This window comes from Schistocerca nitens, chromosome 10 (assembly GCF_023898315.1).
Source record: "Schistocerca nitens isolate TAMUIC-IGC-003100 chromosome 10, iqSchNite1.1, whole genome shotgun sequence".
NCBI classification, from domain to species: Eukaryota; Metazoa; Arthropoda; class Insecta; order Orthoptera; family Acrididae; genus Schistocerca; species Schistocerca nitens.
In genome coordinates this window covers 153468094-153487962 of record NC_064623.1, presented here as the reverse complement: position 1 = coordinate 153487962, position 19869 = coordinate 153468094, and the positions used below count along the sequence as shown (strand labels likewise).

Here is a 19869-nt window from a genome sequence, read left to right as displayed (position 1 = left end):
TGCATCTTTATGGCAGTGTTGGCACTATTTTTAAGTTCCCACTCTTGTAGTTCAACACTTGCTCACATTTGTCGTAGAGAGCAATAGATTCTTACCGACTGGCCATGTCCTGTTAAGTGCATCTTCCCAGCCTTGACTGTCTTGCTTGTACTGAACGGCATAGTTCTTCGTCGGAAGGCCACCGTCATTTCCAGGGCCGAAGAATTTAAATGTCACAGTCGTGGCTGGAACATAAAACTGATTATGATGTACATTTCTAAATTGTCTATTTCTGTTTTTAGTCTTTATGCTTCTAAAAAATGCGACCTAATTTTGATGCCTGCACTTTAGTATGTTTTGCAATTTTTCTGAGGTAGAGGAGTGTATTTCACTGGGTGTATAATTTTATAATGCAGAACATTACTGGGCATTTCATTCTGTCACTTTTGTATGTAAATTGAGATAAATCATTGCAGACTTACTTTTTACAGTAATGTTGGCATAAATAACAGTTATGCATGTGATACTGTCACATCCAGAACTGGCTATTAACAATTCTCTCTATTTATATTTTCTGATGAAAATTGAAATGTTTCAAACAACTATTTCATTTAATGAAATTAATATCTATAAATTCAAATTACTGTAACAAGTTAAACTCATTCTTTAATGTCCACTCATGTATATCTCAGTAAATTACAATTTTTGTACCTTAGTTATTATATCTTTGAACTACAGTGTGTTGAAAATTTATCTTGGGAATGGCATCAGTGCAAGCAGAGGCAGTGTGAAAACAAGTTCAAATATGATGTATAAGTACAGATATAAAGAAACACAAGTTGGAGTTTGACTGGATTCAGTGTTACTGACCAAGGGTTCACGAATTGTAAAGTTGCCTCTCCTTTCCTCAAATAATTTTTAAAACATTGCAACAAACTCATTAATTTGCAGTTAATTGCAATTACAGCTGAAATCCCAATAAAATTAATAGTCCAGAACAGTGGCAAGAAGTGTTCTGGTTTCAGTACAGCAGAATTATATAGACTACACATCTCTGTCTAGGGTTTAGAATGGATTTTTATATTCTGGTGCAAAAGTCTATAAAGTGCTGGTGGACGTCAGTTAGGAAATTGAAATTCCTCAAATATTTAAGCACAAAGAAAAAGAATACCTCACTAACTGCACCTACAAATTATCAGAATATCTGGATGCAGGAATGTAAACTCTGCATACCTTTAACATTTGTATTGCAAAGGTCCTGACTTTGAAAAGTACCATGTGGTTATAATTAAACTTTATTTTACACGTTATAACACGGAAACAAGTAACCGTACGAGTACCAAACTTGGTAGCATTAATGTACAGAGTATGGAGTGCATGATTTCCATGTGCCACAGTGCCACTGCCCAGTTCCAAACTATGGCCACCAGGTGCTGTGATCAGTCATTGTGATTAAGAGTATCATACACCTGACCAGTCACAGTGTACTTGTTGACGTGTCAACATCAGCTTGGACAAAAGGAGCAGGGCATTATTGGTGAAGCTCTATTATCAAAACAACAATAATGCTGCAGTGGCACTTTGAGAATATCGCCGGCTGAAAGGATTACGGAAGGATCCTCTTTCTCCACATGCTGTGAAGAGCAAGATGAAGAAGTTAGAATAACTGGAGGAATAACTGGAGAACTGGGCGCCGCTCCGGGAAGAGGCTGATGACCGGTTGCACCACAGGTGGTTGATGAAATCGCGGTTGCTATGGTAGACAACGCCCGATCATCAGACAGTGCAGTCACGGCAGCCGAACACCCCGTGCTCCGCTGTACGGAAGGTGCTTCGAACCATTCTCAAATGGTATCCTTACAAGAACCATATTGTACGGCAGTTTGCACCACAGGATGCACAATGACGTGTTGACCTCACTGTCCACTTTCTCGCAAGGATTGAAGATAACGCGGGCTGGCCCTAGACCGTCCTACGATCTGACGGGCGAGGTGAACAAACAGAACTCCAGAGTGTGGGGATCTTCACCTCCAATCACTGTGCATGAAGTTCATATGTATGGTGAACGTGTCACCGTACGGTGTGGCTTCACAGCTACATTCATCATTGGCCCATTCCTTTTTGAAGAGGTTGGCGTTCGAGGATCAAAGATGTGCAGTGTGACTGGCCGGCATTACTGCGATTTGCTTCGCAGAATGGCATACCAGCCTTACAGAGAGAGAGACACATTGAACTCAACAGTTTTCATGTAAGATGGGGCCCCAGTGCACATCGCTCATGAATTTCACCTGCTTCTCCGAAACACATTTGGAAATGATCGAATTATCAGCCGATCGTTTCCAAATGCTTGGCCAGCCCGATCACCTGATCTCACTCCCTGCAATTTCTGGTTGTTTTCCAGGGTTTACCAGGAAAACATTCACATGTGGTGATGTGAAGCGCATCCATTTTGCTATGCAGAATGCAGTCCTGCGCTTTCAGACTCTTTTGGACACTGATGGGTGCCATATTGAGCCCCTTTTGTAGCAGTAATGGTACTGGTATGTAATGGTATGTTGTACCATAGCAGAACAATCAAAGTGTTTGAATTGAATTAATTCTCCATTATTTCTCTTCCTCGTGTTCTTAACATTAATGCTGCCAAGTTTGGTCTTTGTACGGTAATTAGTTTCCGTGTTATAATGTGTTGAATAGGTAAATTCTATTTATAACCACCTGGCTTATAGGGAGTTGATAGTGAAAAGTTATGCAAATGCTTTGATTACTGAATTAGTTGAAAACAGCAGCTGAGGCCTGCAGGAGAAGAAAGAGTAGTTTCTCCAAAGTAGCTGTTTTATCCCTAATATTTGCACATAAATTAATCTAGAAGTAATTACCACAACTGTCAATTTGAATAGAACAGTGTCAGTCAGAATTTGTTGGTAGCATACTACACAGAAGCTGCTTCTGCCTAAAATCACATAGGACCAACAAACGAACACAACAAACAGGACATAAAATACAACACTAACCTAGAAATTTGTCATACAAAACAATAACAACAAAAACACAGATAAAAACAATGCATGACAACCATCATTAAAATCTATTACAAAATAGCAAAAACATTTTAAAAGGACTTGGATAGTGCGGCTGGGTGACCAATTTTTAATAATGGCTAATCCAGCTGGTTCTCAGCACACAATATTCTGGGGAAAAACGAAACCTGTACCATCTTAATTTGTCATTTGATATTGAGCATTTCAAATGGAAGAAAGAGAGCAGTCCTCAAGTCAGAAAATAAAACACTCTAAATTAAAATATGGTGCATCAATATGCATGATTTGCAAGTTTTACAAACAGGTGGGTCCTCCTATCACATAACAAAGACATTTTCAGGAGACAATTTACCACTCTTAAACACATTAAGGGTTATTTCCTCTCCTCATTGAGGCTAGGAGGAGGTGAGCCAAAGGTACTTTGTAGATTTTGCCGGCTGTATGGGGACTGTTGCTCGTCACTTCCAACCTCTGAGCCTTATGTTAACATGAGGGTCCCATGGTCACACGGTATGTGCCAAACATTTGCAAAATATGTTGACTGAAGTTATCTAGATCTTTTTCTGTACCATCACTTTCAAACCAACGCACTTGGGAGGGAACAAACTGATCTCAACAATTTCGCCACTTTTTAAATGCATTCTGGAAGCCTCTCTTCGCTAAAGTATTTAGTAACCTCTACCGTGACAAATCTTCATCCCTTCAACTTGATTTTCATTTTGGGGGATGAGGGAAAAGTATTGTGGATGGGGTTCAGCTGTCATTTCATTTTTATTCAAAAATTGCTGAATGATGGAGGTCTTATGCAGTCACGAATTGTCATTGTGGAGTACCCAATCAATCACACACAACTAGAACTATATGGAAAGCTATACAATAAACTGGGCTTTAAGTGGAAAATGCGTAGTGCTGTGAATAAAAATATGTACCTGAAAATCAGTATCCAATGTGGAAATTCATGCAGATACTACTACAAGGAATGGCCATTAATTACAATCTCTTAACCACATAACGTAAAAATTTTTATTTTAGTAGATGCATCGACAGAACCAGTATTTATGAAGGAACTAAGGATGCCCTGACCACACAAATGAGGGATGCTATGAAGATGGTCAACTCTAATTATTTATCATTGCATTTGTAGTCCAAGGGCTTTCTCGAATTATGTAATTTACATCTAAAAACCATAAGTAGCATATACTGGTGAGCAAGTAAGACAAGCTTCAATAGCAAGAGCTCACCGGTCATGACGTCCATCTTAACCTGCAGGACGGCAGACGGCACACGAGCCTCCCTCAGCATGATCTCGTGAACAGCAGTCCCGTGCTTGTTGGTGGCAGTGCACTTGTAATTGCCGTACATTTTGCGGTTGAATGGGATTACCTGCAAATTGATACAGAAAATGAATGGCATACATCTCAATGAAATCAATCAGTCTTTCCTTCTCAGCCCTGGGCTTCTTAACTGTACCTCTTTCCCTTAAACTCTCCAGTCCTCCTCCTTCACCCCTCTACCTTCCCCTTCACCTCTTCTGCCAGAAGAAGGAGCCACTGGCTCAAGCTTGTAAGAGTAAACCTTTGTGTGTGTGTGTGTGTGTGTGTGTGTGTGTGTGTGTGTGTGTTCTCCTGCTGCCGCATGGTGAGTACTGTTTTATCTATCCAATTACATTGTAAATGGAAATTGAGCGTCTCTATTTGATAACTTTGCCTACTACCTAAAGAGGACACAGAGACTGCCCCGTAAACAAAATTTCTTTATTGTATTTTCCATCAACAAGCCATGCTAATGGTAGTTTCGAACTGGACATTCCTCATGCTATGGGCACTGTTAACAGGAAATGTGACTGTGGGAAAGTCAGTAGGATACTTTTTGGGTTGAAATTAGTAAAAAAGAACTGAAGTGTGAATGTTCAACAATAGTATATAAAACATGCTTTTTTCAATATCGATGGTAGGCAATGAAAACCTCGTAACTCCACATATCTGAGAAAATCCACAATTAAAATAACCAGTAACTCCCTAACAGAGAGAGATTGGAAGTGCATGGATTTCTCTAATCTCTACGCTTCTGTTTTACAGTTATACATATCGCAACTTTCTGTATCACTTTAAATTTTTTTAAGAAACGATTTTTGCTTTAGCTGTAAAACTGAACAAGATGAAGTTACGAATTGTGTAATACACGAACAACTAGCTTCCAATATCATATCTTTTTATTTTTTATCATTATTAATTTCTATTACTGTTTTCTTTTCGTAATTAGTAATAAGAAATTTGTACACTGCCGCAGAAGATAGCAAGGATACACTTTTAAAATTATATCTGTAAGTAAAGAGCAATGTCAGGAAAATATTTATTTTTTTAACAACTTCTGTTTCAATTTCGCTTGAGAGTACTTATGTTTTACATCTCACACAAAAAGGATGTGTAATTTTTATTCATGCCTCAACAATGTGTGTAGTAAATACTATGGTGATAAAAATACAAGAAAAAATATATATTAAGAGTTATCATAGCTGCAAGAATATTTTTCTTTATTATGCCAATATTCATTCACAAGCATGACTTCTGCCTGCAATCATAAGAAGAGGCAGTAATTTCTGCAAGACGTTTAAAAATATATATGTGCAAATCATCAAGATTTAGTGGATGGACTGACTGTATGATCGGCAACCACAGAAAATTAGAGGTCAATTAATGGTGTCAGCATAACTTGATAGTGACTTATATTAAATATATTGTCACAGAAGAAGCTGAGTAGTACAGTCGCTGTGGTGTAGTGGTTATGATACTAGACTGTTGCAAGAAGGTTCACGAGTTCAACACTCACCTGAAATGTAAAATTTTAATTTCTATATTCAGCTTGAGTACGTTCTAGAAGTATCCACAAATGTCAAGAATCATTGTACTGGAATGTTCTGTAACAGTATATATACTGTATGTGTTCTGGCTGGAGACAGTTCGCTCCGCACTCTTGTATGTGCAAATGCTGAATAATCCTTTGTTAAGTGACGTTAGTGTTCGTCATTCAGCTAATTACACCTTCTTCTACATGACATTATTCTGGTGGGGACACTGGGTACTGGACCTTGTGATAGCGCACATTATCAACGATACAGTGGATCCCATCAGGCCACGACAGAGCCACCGTTTACGTGGCGAGAAACCCGAGTTCGAGCTATATTCTACAGATCGCAGTTTATCGGAGACAGAAGATGAGGTTACAATGACAGCAACTGTATGCCACCACATGAGACATCCTTCCGGGTGCTCTGGTGTCGATGGTCAAGATCCAAATAAGGACTGAAGGTATATGAGCATACAGCCAAATTTAACAAATGGGATGACAACATACGTTTGGCTAATGTATTTTTCTATTTGGAGGGCACTGCCAAGCAACAGTATGAGAACAACGAGTAGAAGTTCACAAGCTGGGAAGTACTCCAGGTGGAACTGCACAAGTATTTCGGTGACACACAATGACAGAAGTGCAAGGCTGAAGATAAATTAAAGCGCAGGGCACAGCGTCCAGGAGAAACTACAGCATCTTGGAGCTGTGTAAAATAGTGGATCCTAGAATCAAGGAGGAAGATAAAGTTGCACATCTCATGAAGGGTGTTGCTGAGGACATGTATCAAGCCCTACTCCTGAAGGAGGTTTCAACAGCAGACGACTTCATAAAATGGTGCCAGTATATCGAGACAATGCATCAAAAAACAATTACACGCAAGAAGTTTGAACGGCTTCCAAACGTCGTATCGATGTCTGTGATGGAGGAAGGAATTGATTTCACAAGTTTTCTTCGGCAGATAGTAAGAGAGGAAGTTCAGAAGGCACTCGGATTGCACGGCGAGCAAAAAACCGAGACGCTTCAAGAGGTCATAAGGGAGGAAGTGGAACAGACATTGAACCCAATCTCTCATCCTTCATTTCCCTTTAAAATGGTGAAAAAGTTGAGATCCAGGCGAAGTTACGCTCCTACACTATCACATGAGGAACCTGTTTGGGCACCACGGAAGACTGACGTCTGGACAACCCAGGATAACTAACAAGTATGTTTCCACTGCGGACGACCGGGACATGTGGTGCACTATTGTCGAGAAAGGCGGCGGATATTTGATGACACCTGCACCAGAAAACAGCAGACCGATCTTAGCCGACGCCAACTCTGGGACAACGAAGATGAACAAGAAGATGCAGAGGCAGGACGATGTAGGTCACCATTGCCGCAAGCTGGCCGCTGGAGAGGAAGCTCCCCAACACTCCAATCAAGGTCTCCATCACCGTTTAGAAGCTCCAGCTGATCACCTAGCCACTGCAACCTGAAAAACTAAAGGGTGCGGCCTTCCTTGGAGGTGAGGCCGCTGAAGAGAAAAATCCTCTGCCGTCGATCACTACAAAAATGATAGGAAACTATGTCGATATCCTCATGGGTGATCGACCAGCCCAAGCTCTTGTGGACTATGGAGTATCATATTCAATCATTTCGGAGAAGTACCGTCGTCAGTTGCAGAAAACCGTATTCGTTTACAACAAAGCATCTCTGCTGATGGTGGCTAATGGGAAATATGTAATACCTACAGGAAGATGTGTCATTCGTGTGGCTATAAATGGCCATACACAGCCCTTAGAATTCATGGTCTTACAAGAGTGTAGTCATGACGCCATTCTCGGATCAGACTTTTTGAAAGCTTCTCAGGCAATTATAGACTGTGGTCACTCGAATGTTATGCTAGACGAGATGAGATACCGTGGACAGGAAGATGTGCATCCGAGTGTGTGGAGACTATGTGTGCTGGATGAAGTGATCATTCCTGCAGTTAGCAGTAGAAAGGTAACTGTCCATGTGTCATGCCATGCATCAACCCATGGATCTTGTAGTGGAATGTAAGAGAAGCATACCACTAAGAATAACTTGGTCATCCCAGCCTCTGTTGTCTCGTTTAAGAACGGATTCAGCGAATTGTGGATAGTTAACCGTAGCTGGGACCCGCAGATCCTTCCAAGACTCATGCGCATAGCAAATGCTGAGCCATTAAGTGTCAAACAGCTGAGTGTCATAGAAACCTCCCATGCCAAGTCTGTGGGCGACACTAGGTTATCAGAAGGGGGCTAATTTTTTCTCAACCATGGACATGTACTTGAGATACTGGCAAATCAAAGCAGATGAGGCTGATCGTGAGAAAACTGCATTCATCACCCCCGAGGGCCTGTATGAGTTTAAGGTAATGCCATTTGGTTTGTGTAATGCACCAGCAACTTTTGAACGGATGATGGATAATCTTCAAAGTCACCTGAAGTGGACGATGTGGCTTTGTTATTTAGATGACATTATAGCATTCTCAGAGACATTTTATGAACACGTGAAAAGACTGAGGGACATTCTTAAGTGTCTCCAATAACGCGGACCGAAAATTAATCCAAGAAAGTGTCTCTTTGGAGCAAAGAAATCAAAATAGTTGGACACCTTGTGTCAAATGAAGGTGTGTGGCCAGACCCAGAAAAAGTGAGATCTATAACGGAATTTCCTATTCCTAAAAGTATTAGAGATGTGAGAAGCTTCCTCGGATTATGTCCTTATTACTGTCGTTTTATCAAAGACTTTTGTATCAAAGCCAGGCCACTTCAAGAGTTCTTAAAAGCTGATGCTAAACTTATCTGAGGTCGTGCTCAACAAGATTCTTTCGATGTGCTGCGAAAAGCTCTGACGACTGACCCTGTACTTGGTCTGTATGATGAGAGAGCACCTACAGAACTACACGCAGATGGCAGTGGTTATGGAATTGGTGCTGTTCTGGTGCAAATTTTGGATGGAAAAGAGAAGGTTATTGTTGTGTCTAGACAAGACAGCCTAGACACAATGAGAGGAAGCCGAAAGGCACGCGCTTAAACTCACGCAGGCTGGCGTGAGGTCTGAAACAGGATACGTAATGAATGCTATAAAGAAAAGTACGTAGCTGCTGATATACTTAACTTTAATCCACAATTGGTGAACATTGGTCTTGTTGATACAGTATTATCATCTCAATATAACTTGGTGATGGCGCCTTGCTAGGTCGTAGCAATTGACTTAGCTGAAGGCTATGCTAACTACCGTCTCGGCAAATGAGAGCGTAATTCGTAGTGAACCTTTCCTAGCAACGTCGGCTGTACAGCTGGGGCGAGTGCTAGTAAGTCTCTCCAGACCTGCCGTGTGGCGGCGCTCGGTCTGCAATCACTGATAGTGGCGACACGCGGGTCCGTCGTATACTAGCGGACCGCGGCCGATTTAAAAGGCTACCACCTAACAAGTGTGGTGTCTGGCGGTGACACCACAGTTATAGCCTATGCTTCTAGCACACTTACAAAAGCCAAGAGAAACTACTCAACTACAGAAAGAGAATGTCTTGCTGTGATCTGCGCAAAGTGCAAATTTTGATAGTATCTCTATAGAAGGCCATTCACAGTTGTTACAGACCATCATTCACTTTGTTGGTTGACAGATCTTAAGGATCTAACAGGACGACTCGCCAGGTGGGCACTACGTCTTCAAGACAATACCATAGTGTACAAAAGTGAAAGTAAACACTAAGATGCCGACTGTCTCTCAAGAAACCCTGTGCAAGACCATCAAGACTTTGATGAAGATAGTGACTGTCTCGCTGCACTCCAGGAACTCTCTGTTGAGCAGAAGGAGGACACCAAGATATCTCAAATTATGCTTGCCTTAAATCGGTCAGAGGATATGAAAGGACAATTTAAGGTAGTTAATGGATTACTTTGCAAGAAAAATTTTGATCTGTTTGGAAAGAGGTGGTTACCAGTGATTCCTAAACACATGCGCTTATATGTTCTGCAGAAATTCCATGAGACACCTGAAGCCGGACATTTAGGATTTATTAAGACATATGATAGGATCCGATTTTTCTGGCCAGGTTTATTTAGGAGTGTCCGTCACAATGTGTTGCACTGTTGAGAGTGCCAGAGGAGAAAGGCACTTCCTCAGAAACCACCTGGCCAACTCATACCAATTCCACTAGCCGAAATGCCTATCCAGTGCGCTGGGATTGACCTCCTCAGACGATTTATAACGTCTGCTAATTGCAATAGATGTATTATTGTTTGCACTGATTATCTGACACGCTATGCCATTACAAAAGCCATGAAAACAGCCAAAGCATTGGAGGTAGCCAAATTCATCGTGCCCCAATGTCATTAATTACAGATTGAGGGAAAGTTTTTCAATCGAATCTAGTGACAGAGATGAACTCTCGGTGCAACATTACTCATCACATGACAGCAGCCTACCATCCGCAAACTAACGGGCTTACTGAACGCCTTAATAAGACCTTGGCCAACATGCTATCAACGTCCGTCAATGTTGAGTAGAGCAACTAGGATTAGGCGCAACATTTCGTGATGTTTGCCTACAACACCGCCAAACAAGATACCACAGGATTTATGCCATTTCTCCTGGTGCATGGGTGTGAGGCAACTACGACGATGGACACTGTGTTTCAATTACATCCTGATGACATGGACGATGACTACATTGGCCAGGTGTTAACCAGAGATGAGGAAGCTCGGCAGATAGCTCGACTCTGCACGCTGCAGGCTCAAGGAACAATCACCGAAGCTATGACGCGAGCCACCGCCCTGTTGTTTACCAGCCTGGTGATCTCGTCTGGATCTTCACTCCTGTTCGGAAGGCTGGTCTCTCTGAGAAGCTCCTCGGGCGCCACTTTGGACCTTATAAGGTGGTAAAACAGTTGTCTGATGTTACTTATGAAGTTGAAGATTTCGAACCAGACACAAGACAACGAAAGATCAGATCAGAGATATGGTCCATGTCCTTCGGATGAAGCCCTGTAACGATCCTGCAACCCACGGTAAATTCTTAGCTCCAACGACAGGCAACAAGTGGAAAGGTGATAAAAAGCATAGGAGCAAAGGAAGTTCTAAGAAGATCACCCACCGCCAGGGCGAAAATCAGTCATCGGGAGTTGGAGAATGCAGGACCGGTGACTCATTCCTGGACTAGGAGGACATAATATCGAGACGCTGTTCTCTTAAGTAGGGAGCAATGTCAGCAGAGGAAGCTGAGTAGCACAGTCACTGTGGTGTAGTGGTTATGATACCAGCCTGTTGCACGGAGGGTCGTGAGTTCAAAACTCACCTGAACAGTGAAATTTTAATTTCTATATTCAGTTCGAGTACGTTCCAGAAGTATAAACAAATGTCAATAATCACTGTACTGGAATATTCTGTAACAGTATATATACTGTATGTGTTCTGGCTGGAGGCAGTTCTCTCAATGCTCTTGTATGTGCAAGTGCTGAATAAACCATTGTTAAATGAAGTTAGTGTTCATCATTCATCTAATTACACCAGATGATGTGACTTACCGAACGAAAGTGCTGGCAGGTCGATAGACGCACAAACAAACACAAACACACACACAAAATTCAAGCTTTCGCAACAAACTGTTGCCTCATCAGGAAGGAGGGAAGGAGAGGGAAAGATGAAAGGATGCGGGTTTTAAGGGAGAGGGTAAGGAGTCATTCCAATCCCGGGAGCGGAAAGACTTACCTTAGGGGGGAAAAAAGGACAGGTATACACTCGCACACACACACATATCCATCCGCACATACACAGACACAAGCTGTCTGCTTGTGTCTGTGTATGTGCGGATGGATATGTGTGTGTGTGCGCTCGAGTGTATATCTGTCCTTTTTTCCCCCTAAGGTAAGTCTTTCCGCTCCCGGGATTGGAATGACTCCTTACCCTCTCCCTTAAAACCCACATCCTTTCATCTTTCCCTCTCCTTCCCTCTTTCCTGACGAAGCAACCACTGTTTGCGAAAGCTTGAATTTTGTGTGTATGTATGTGTTTGTTTGTGTATCTATCGACCTGCCAGCGCTTTCGTATGGTACGTCACATCATCTTTGTTTTTATATATATTTTTCCTGCGTGGAATGTTTCCCTCTATTATAATCAAATCATTAATTTGAACCCAACAATTACGTTTGTTATTGTCGCTGTTGCATTTCGAAATCTTTCCTGTCGTCTTATTTTCTCTTTCTGCTTTTACCAGTAGTCTCACTTTGTATTCACCTTCCCCTTTTTACCGTAATCTACTATACAATTTTATCCCGCCTATATATACTCAATAAGCCTATATATACTCAATAATACATAACCCACTTCCAAACCATAACCAAAAAAATTTATTTTCCGCTTTCAACACTACCGCTGCTATAAAATCCACCATTTCTAGTTCAAAAACAGTTGCTTTCATGTATTAAACAACCATTTCGGCTAGTTCTAATAACTTTCACTTTATTTCCACTTCCGTTTTTCGCACATCACTGATCATGTTTAGCCGCTCCACACAGGTTTTAACAGCATTATTTCTTCATCAGACAATTGTTAGCCCCATTTTCGTAATCTTTCACCACAACACCACTCCTTTTAATACATTTACACATAGTTTTTTCGAAATTTTCCCGAATTTCTCCGTCCTTTAACGTGTTTTAGCGGCAACACAACCACCTAACCTTTATGCACATCGTTGTCTACCAACCCAAGTTCACCACAGGATCAACTTAACCAACACTTTTTCGCCTTTTTTCATACCAGATCTCCAGTTGCTTTCTAGTTCACCTTTATCTCTCCCCATATATTTTTATTTTTCGTTTTCATTTCAACCTCATGTTACACTTTCCACCTTCTAATACCATGTCACCCTCACAACACCCCCACAAAGACCCCATTAAGTTTTATTTACATTCCCTCCGCAAACATGCCCTCGCCCTAGCCAGATTACGCTCCCATATTTTATTTTCTCAGGCTTGTCTGACATTTGGCATTACCCCCAAAGGCCTCACACTTAAAGTTCCCATCTCTGGCTGCAACCCTTCTTTCCATCAGTCCCTATACCAGTTCCAAACTGAACAATCCATTGCCCTCACCCACCTAATCCTTCACCTACACATCAACTCAGCCAACGAACACACCAGTCAACTCCTATCCTTAATAAAAGTCCTCAATCTTTCCTCTCCCACATCCACACCGGCTGTTCAGAGCATCCTCCTACAGGCCAACCGCAAATTAGAACAGCATGCCACCCTCCACCTCAAAAAACTATCCAATCTCCTGGTTTCCCACCTCCGGAAAGGCAACTCACTCACCCTTCACAACCTTTCCAGCAAACCTCAACCTCCTCTCGTTGCACACAAACCCAGTCTCTCCCATCTACTCAATCTCCCACTTCCAGCTCCACTCCCTCCAAAACCTCAAAATTCCAATCAACGCAATCTGGAACCACAACACCCTAATTCAGTAGTTAACCTTTCCTCCAAACCCCTCTCCCAATCCGAAACCTCTGTCCTTTCCAAAGGCCTCACCTTCAGCCCCACTCCCAGATTCAAACAGCCCTCGTCGAAGATTTACTGTCCTACACTCGTACTCTCTGCTGGAAGTATCACTTTGCCACGAAGAAAAATGATCCTAATCCTACTCCTAATGATCCAACTCCCCAAGACACTATCCAAATTGAACCCTGCCTGGAACAGTTCCGTCCTCCGTCACAGCGGGACCCACCTCCTCTTCCTCAAAATCACCCTCTCCAAACCTTCCAGGAATTTCTGACTTCCAGCCTTGCCTCTCAATCCTTCTTAAAAAACCTTAATCCTACTCCCAACATCACCACTGCTGAAGCCCAAGCTATCCGTGATCTGAAGGCTGACCAATCCATCATCATTCTTCTGGCGGACAAGGGTTCCACGACCGTGGTACTTGATCGTCGGGAGTATGTGGCTGAGGGACTGCGTCAGCTTTCAGACAACACCACATAAAAAAGTTTACCAAGGTATGCCCATTCCTGATGTCCAGGTGGAGCTTCAAGGAATCCTCAGAACCTTAGGCCCCCTACAAAACCTTTCACCTGACTCCATCAACCTCCTGACCCCACCGACACCCCGCACCCCTACCTTCTACCTTCTTCCCAAAATTCATAAACCCAACCATCCCAGCCGCCCCATTGTAGCTGGTTACCAAGCCCCCACAGAGCGTATCTCTGCCTACGTAGATCAACACCTTCAACCCATTACATGCAGTCTCCCATCCTTCATCAAAGACACCAACCACTTTCTCGAACGCCTGGAATCCTTACCCAATCTGTTACCCCCGGAAACCATCCTTGTAACCATTGATGCCACTTCCTTATACACAAATATTCCGCACATCCAGTGCCTCGCTGCGATGGAGCACTTCCTTTCACGCCGATCACCTGCCACCCTACCTAAAACCTCTTTCCTCATTACCTTAGCCAGCTTCATCCTGACCAACAACTTCTTCACTTTTGAAGTCCAGACATACCAACAATTAAAGGGAACAGCCATGGGTACCAGGATGGCCCCCTCGTACGCCAACCTATTCATGGGTCACTTAGAGGAAGCCTTCTTGGTTACCCAGGCCTGCAAACCCAAAGTTTGGTACAGATTTATTGATGACATCTTCATGATCTGGACTCACAGTGAAGAAGAACTCCAGAATTTCCTCTCCAACCTCAACTCCTTTGGTTCCATCAGATTCACCTGGTCCTACTCCAAATCCCATGCCACTTTCCTTGACATTGACCTCCATCTGGCCAATGGCCAGCTTCACACGTCCGTCCACATCAAACCCACCAACAAGCAAAAGTACCTCCATTATGACAGCTGCCACCCATTCCACATCAAACGGTCCCTTCCCTACAGCCGAGGTCTTCGTGGCAAACGAATCTGCTCCAGTCCGGAATCCCTGAACCATTACACCAACAACCTGAAAACAGCTTTCGCATCCCGCAACTACCCTACCAACCTGGTACAGAAGCAAATAACCAGAGCCACTTCCTCATCCCCTCAAACCCAGAACCTCTCACAGAAGAACCCCAAAAGTGCCCCACTTGTGACAGGATACTTTCCGGGACTGGATCAGACTCTGAATGTGGCTCTCCAGCAGGGATACGACTTCCTCAAATCCTGCCCTGAAATGAGATCCATCCTTCATGAAATCCTCCCCACTCCACCAAGAGTGTCTTTCCGCCGTCCACCTAACCTTCGTAACCTCTTAGTTCATCCCTATGAAATCCCCAAACCACTTTCCTTAACCTCTGGCTCCTACCCTTGTAACCGCCCCCGCTGTAAAACCTGTCCCATGCACCCTCCCACCACCAGCTACTCCAGTCCTGTAACCCAGAAGGTGTACACGATCAAAGGCAGAGCCACGTGTGAAAGCACCCACGTGATTTACCAACTGACCTGCCTACACTGTGATGCATTCTATGTGGGAATGACCAGCAACAAACTGTCCATTCGCATGAATGGACACAGGCAGACAGTGTTTGTTGGTAATGAGGATCACCCTGTGGCTAAACATGCCTTGGTGCACGGCCAGCACATCTTGGCACAGTGTTACACCGTCCGGGTTATCTGGATACTTCCCACTAACACCAACCTGTCAGAACTCCGGTGATGGGAACTTGCCCTTCAGTATATCCTCTCCTCTCGTTATCCGCCAGGCCTCAACCTCCGCTAATTTCAAGTTGCCGCCACTCATACCTCACCTGTTTTTCAACATCTTTGCCTCTGTACTTCTGCCTCGACTGACATCTCTGCCCGAACTCTTTGCCTTTACAAATGTCTGGTCGTGTCTGTGTATGTGCGGATGGATATGTGTGTGTGTGCGAGTGTATACCTGTCCTTTTTTCCCCCCAAGGTAAGTCTTTCCACTCCCGGGATTGGAATGACTCCTTACCCTCTCCCTTAAAACCCACATCCTTTCATCTTTCCCTCTCCTTCCCTCTTTGTGTTTGTTTGTGTGTCTGTCGACCTGCCAGCACTTTCATTTGGTAAGTCACATCATCTTTGTTTTTAGATATATTTTTCCTACGTGGAATGTTTCCCTATATATATATATATATATACAAACAAAGATGATGTGACTTACCAAACGAAAGCGCTGGCACGTCGATAGACACACAAACAAACACAAACATACACACAAAATTCAAGCTTTCACAACAAACTGTTGCCTCATCAGGAAAGAGGGAAGGAGAGGGAAAGACGAAGAGAGTGTGCTCCCTGCCGCCGTTGGATAAGCAGCTGCAGCAGCAAGTCGTATACTCCTAGCTCACTCATTTCTTACATAGTTTAATTCTTAATTTCTTTGAGTGTTTTTGGTACTTGCATTGTTTGATACATAAATTTCGGGCGTATTATAGTACTTGAGAGTTTTAGCATCGCGTTTTAGTACCGGAATAGTGTAAATTCGCGTAGTCGTTTGTCTTTTGTTTTTGTTTTGAACGGCCAGTGTCGGTTGGTCAGTCAGTGTGCTCCCTGCCGCCGTTGGATAAGCAGCTGCAGCAGCAAGTCTTATACTCCTAGCTCACTCATTTCTTACATAGTTTAATTCTTAATTTCTTTGAGTGTTTTTGGTACTTGCATTGTTTGATACATAAATTTCGGGCGTATTATAGTATTTGCGAGTTGTAGCATCGCGTTTTAGTACCTGAATAGTGTAAAATCGCGTAGTCTCCTTCCACTGCCGAGCAGTGTGTCAGCAGTGCGTTAGTAGCAGCATTACTGCATTTACTAGGCAATCTTGTATTTTAATAACCGTTTAAATTTTGTCGATTTGTTTGCGCTCTCTGTAGATTAGTTCAGACGTTCTTTTCAAAACAGTTTTTAGCATGGATAGGGACTGCAACTGCTGTGTTCGGATGCAGGCTGAGTTGGCATCCCTTCGCTCCCAGCTTCAGGCAGTGTTGGCTTCGGTCACACAGCTTGAGGCTGTTGCCAATGGGCATCACTGTGGGGGTCCGGATGGGGGTTTGTCGGGGACGGCCAGCTCGTCCCACGCATCCCCCGATCGGACTAAGACTGTGGTTGCCCGGGATACTGCCCGCATTGAGGCTGATCCCTCACATGTGGTAGAGTGGGAGGTAGTCTCAAGGTGTGGCAGGGGGCGAAAGACATTCCGGAGGGCTGAACGGAAGGCCTCTCCAGTTTGTCTGATGAACCGGTTTCAGGTTCTGTCTCAGGCTGATACTGATCTTCGGCCTGACATGGCTGCTTGTCCTGTTCCAGAGGTTGCCCCTCAGTCTGCAAGATCCGGGCGGTCGCAGAGGGTGGGCTTACTGGTAGTTGGGAGCTCCAACGTCAGGCGCGTAATGGGGCCCCTTAGAGAAATGGCAGCAAGAGAGGGGAAGAAAACCAATGTGCACTCCGTGTGCATACCGGGGGGAGTCATTCCAGATGTGGAAAGGGTCCTTCCGGATGCCATGAAGGGTACAGGGTGCACCCATCTGCAGGTGGTCGCTCATGTCGGCACCAATGATGTGTGTCGCTATGGATCGGAGGAAATCCTCTCTGGCTTCCGACGGCTATCTGATTTGGTGAAGACTGCCAGTCTCGCTAGCGGGATGAAAGCAGAGCTCACCATCTGCAGCATCGTCGACAGGACTGACTGCGGACCTTTGGTACAGAGCCGAGTGGAGGGTCTGAATCAGAGGCTGAGACGGTTCTGCGACAGTGTGGGCTGCAGATTCCTCGACTTGCGCCATAGGGTGGTGGGGTTTCGGGTTCCGCTGGATAGGTCAGGAGTCCACTACACGCAGCAAGCGGCTACACGGGTAGCAGGGGTTGTGTGGCGTGGACTGGGCGGTTTTTTAGGTTAGATGGCCTCGGGCAAGTACAGAAAGGGCAACAGCCTCAAAGGGTGCGGAGCAAAGTCAGGACATGCGGGGACCAAGCAGCAATCGGTATTGTAATTGTAAACTGTCGAAGCTGCGTTGGTAAAGTACCGGAACTTCAAGCGCTGATAGAAAGCACCGAAGCTGAAATCGTTATAGGTACAGAGAGCTGGCTTAAGCCAGAGATAAATTCTGCCGAAATTTTTACAGAGGTACAGACGGTGTTTAGGAAGGATAGATTGCATGCAACCGGTGGTGGAGTGTTTGTCGCTGTTAGTAGTAGTTTATCCTGTAGTGAAGTAGAAGTGGATAGTTCCTGTGAATTATTATGGGTGGAGGTTACACTCAACAACCGAGCTGGGTTAATAATTGGCTCCTTTTACCGACCTCCCGACTCAGCAACGATAGTGGCAGAACAACTGAGAGAAAATTTGGAATACATTTCGCATAAATTTCCTCAGCATGTTATAGTCTTAGGTGGAGATTTCAATTTACCAGATATAGACTGGGACACTCAGATGTTTAGGACGGGTGGTAGGGACAGAGCATCGAGTGACATTATACTGAGTGCACTATCCGAAAATTACCTCGAGCAATTAAACAGAGAACCGACTCGTGGAGATAACATCTTGGACGTACTGATAACAAACAGACCCGAACTTCTCGACTCTGTAAGTGCAGAACAGGGAATCAGTGATCATAAGGCCGTTGTAGCATCCCTGAATATGGAAGTTAATAGGAATATAAAAAAAGGGAGGAAGGTTTATCTGTTTAGCAAGAGTAATAGAAGGCAGATTTCAGACCACCTAACAGATCAAAACGAAAATTTCTGTTCCGACACTGATAATGTTGAGTGTTTATGGAAAAAGTTCAAGGCAATCGTAAAATGCGTTTTAGACAGGTACGTGCTGAGTAAAACTGTGAGGGACGGGAAAAACCCACCGTGGTACAACAACAAAGTTAGGAAACTACTGCGAAAGCAAAGAGAGCTTCACTCCAAGTTTAAACGCAGCCAAAACCTCTCAGACAAACAGAAGCTAAGCGATGTCAAAGTTAGCGTAAGGAGGGCTATGCGAGAAGCGTTCAGTGAATTCGAAAGTAAAATTCTATGTACAGACTTGACAGAAAATCCTAGGAAGTTCTGGTCTTACGTTAAATCAGTAAGTGGCTCGAAACAGCATATCCAGACACTCCGGGATGATGATGGCATTGAAACAGAGGATGACACGCGTAAAGCTGAAATACTAAACACCTTTTTCCAAAGCTGTTTCACAGAGGAAGACCGCACTGCAGTTCCTTCTCTAAATCCTCGCACAAACGAAAAAATGGCTGACATCGAAATAAGTGTCCAAGGAATAGAAAAGCAACTGGAATCACTCAACAGAGGAAAGTCCACTGGACCTGACGGGATACCAATTCGATTCTACACAGAGTACGCGAAAGAACTTGCCCCCCTTCTAACAGCCGTGTACCGCAAGTCTCTAGAGGAACGGAGGGTTCCAAATGATTGGAAAAGAGCACAGGTAGTCCCAGTCTTCAAGAAGGGTCGTCGAGCAGATGCACGAAACTATAGACCTATATCTCTGACGTCGATCTGTTGTAGAATTTTAGAACATGTTTTTTGCTCGAGTATCATGTCGTGTTTGGAAACCCAGAATCTACTATGTAGGAATCAACATGGATTCCGGAAACAGCGATCGTGTGAGACCCAACTCGCGTTATTTGTTCATGAGACCCAGAAAATATTAGATACAGGCTCCCAGGTAGATGCTATTTCTCTTGACTTCCGGAAGGCGTTCGATACAGTTCCGCACTGTCGCCTGATAAACAAAGTAAGAGCCTACGGAATATCAGACCAGCTGTGTGGCTGGATTGAAGATTTTTTAGCAAACAGAACACAGCATGTTGTTATCAATGGAGAGACGTCTACAGACGTTAAGGTAACCTCTGGCGTGCCACAGGGAAGTGTTATGGGACCATTGCTTTTCACAATATATATAAATGACCTAGTAGATAGTGTCGGAAGTTCCATGCGGCTTTTCGCGGATGATGCTGTAGTATACAGAGAAGTTGCAGCATTAGAAAATTGTAGCGAAATGCAGGAAGATCTGCAGCGGATAGGCACTTGGTGCAGGGAGTG

The 19869-nt window shown here is 43.7% G+C and overlaps 1 protein-coding gene across 4 annotated transcripts in view; it reads right to left on the bottom strand.

Annotated features, from left to right (window-relative positions):
* LOC126210322 (fasciclin-2) overlaps positions 1-19869 on the bottom strand; it is a 998930-nt gene that overhangs the window by 102221 nt on the left and 876840 nt on the right. For all 4 annotated transcript variants that reach the window (XM_049939521.1, XM_049939522.1, XM_049939523.1 and 1 more), the window contains exons 10-11: positions 4259-4400; positions 96-224 (exon numbers count right to left, since the gene is read on the bottom strand). In XM_049939521.1, the coding sequence (XP_049795478.1) occupies positions 96-224; positions 4259-4400 (271 nt within the window). The remainder of the gene's footprint in view (positions 1-95; positions 225-4258; positions 4401-19869) is intronic.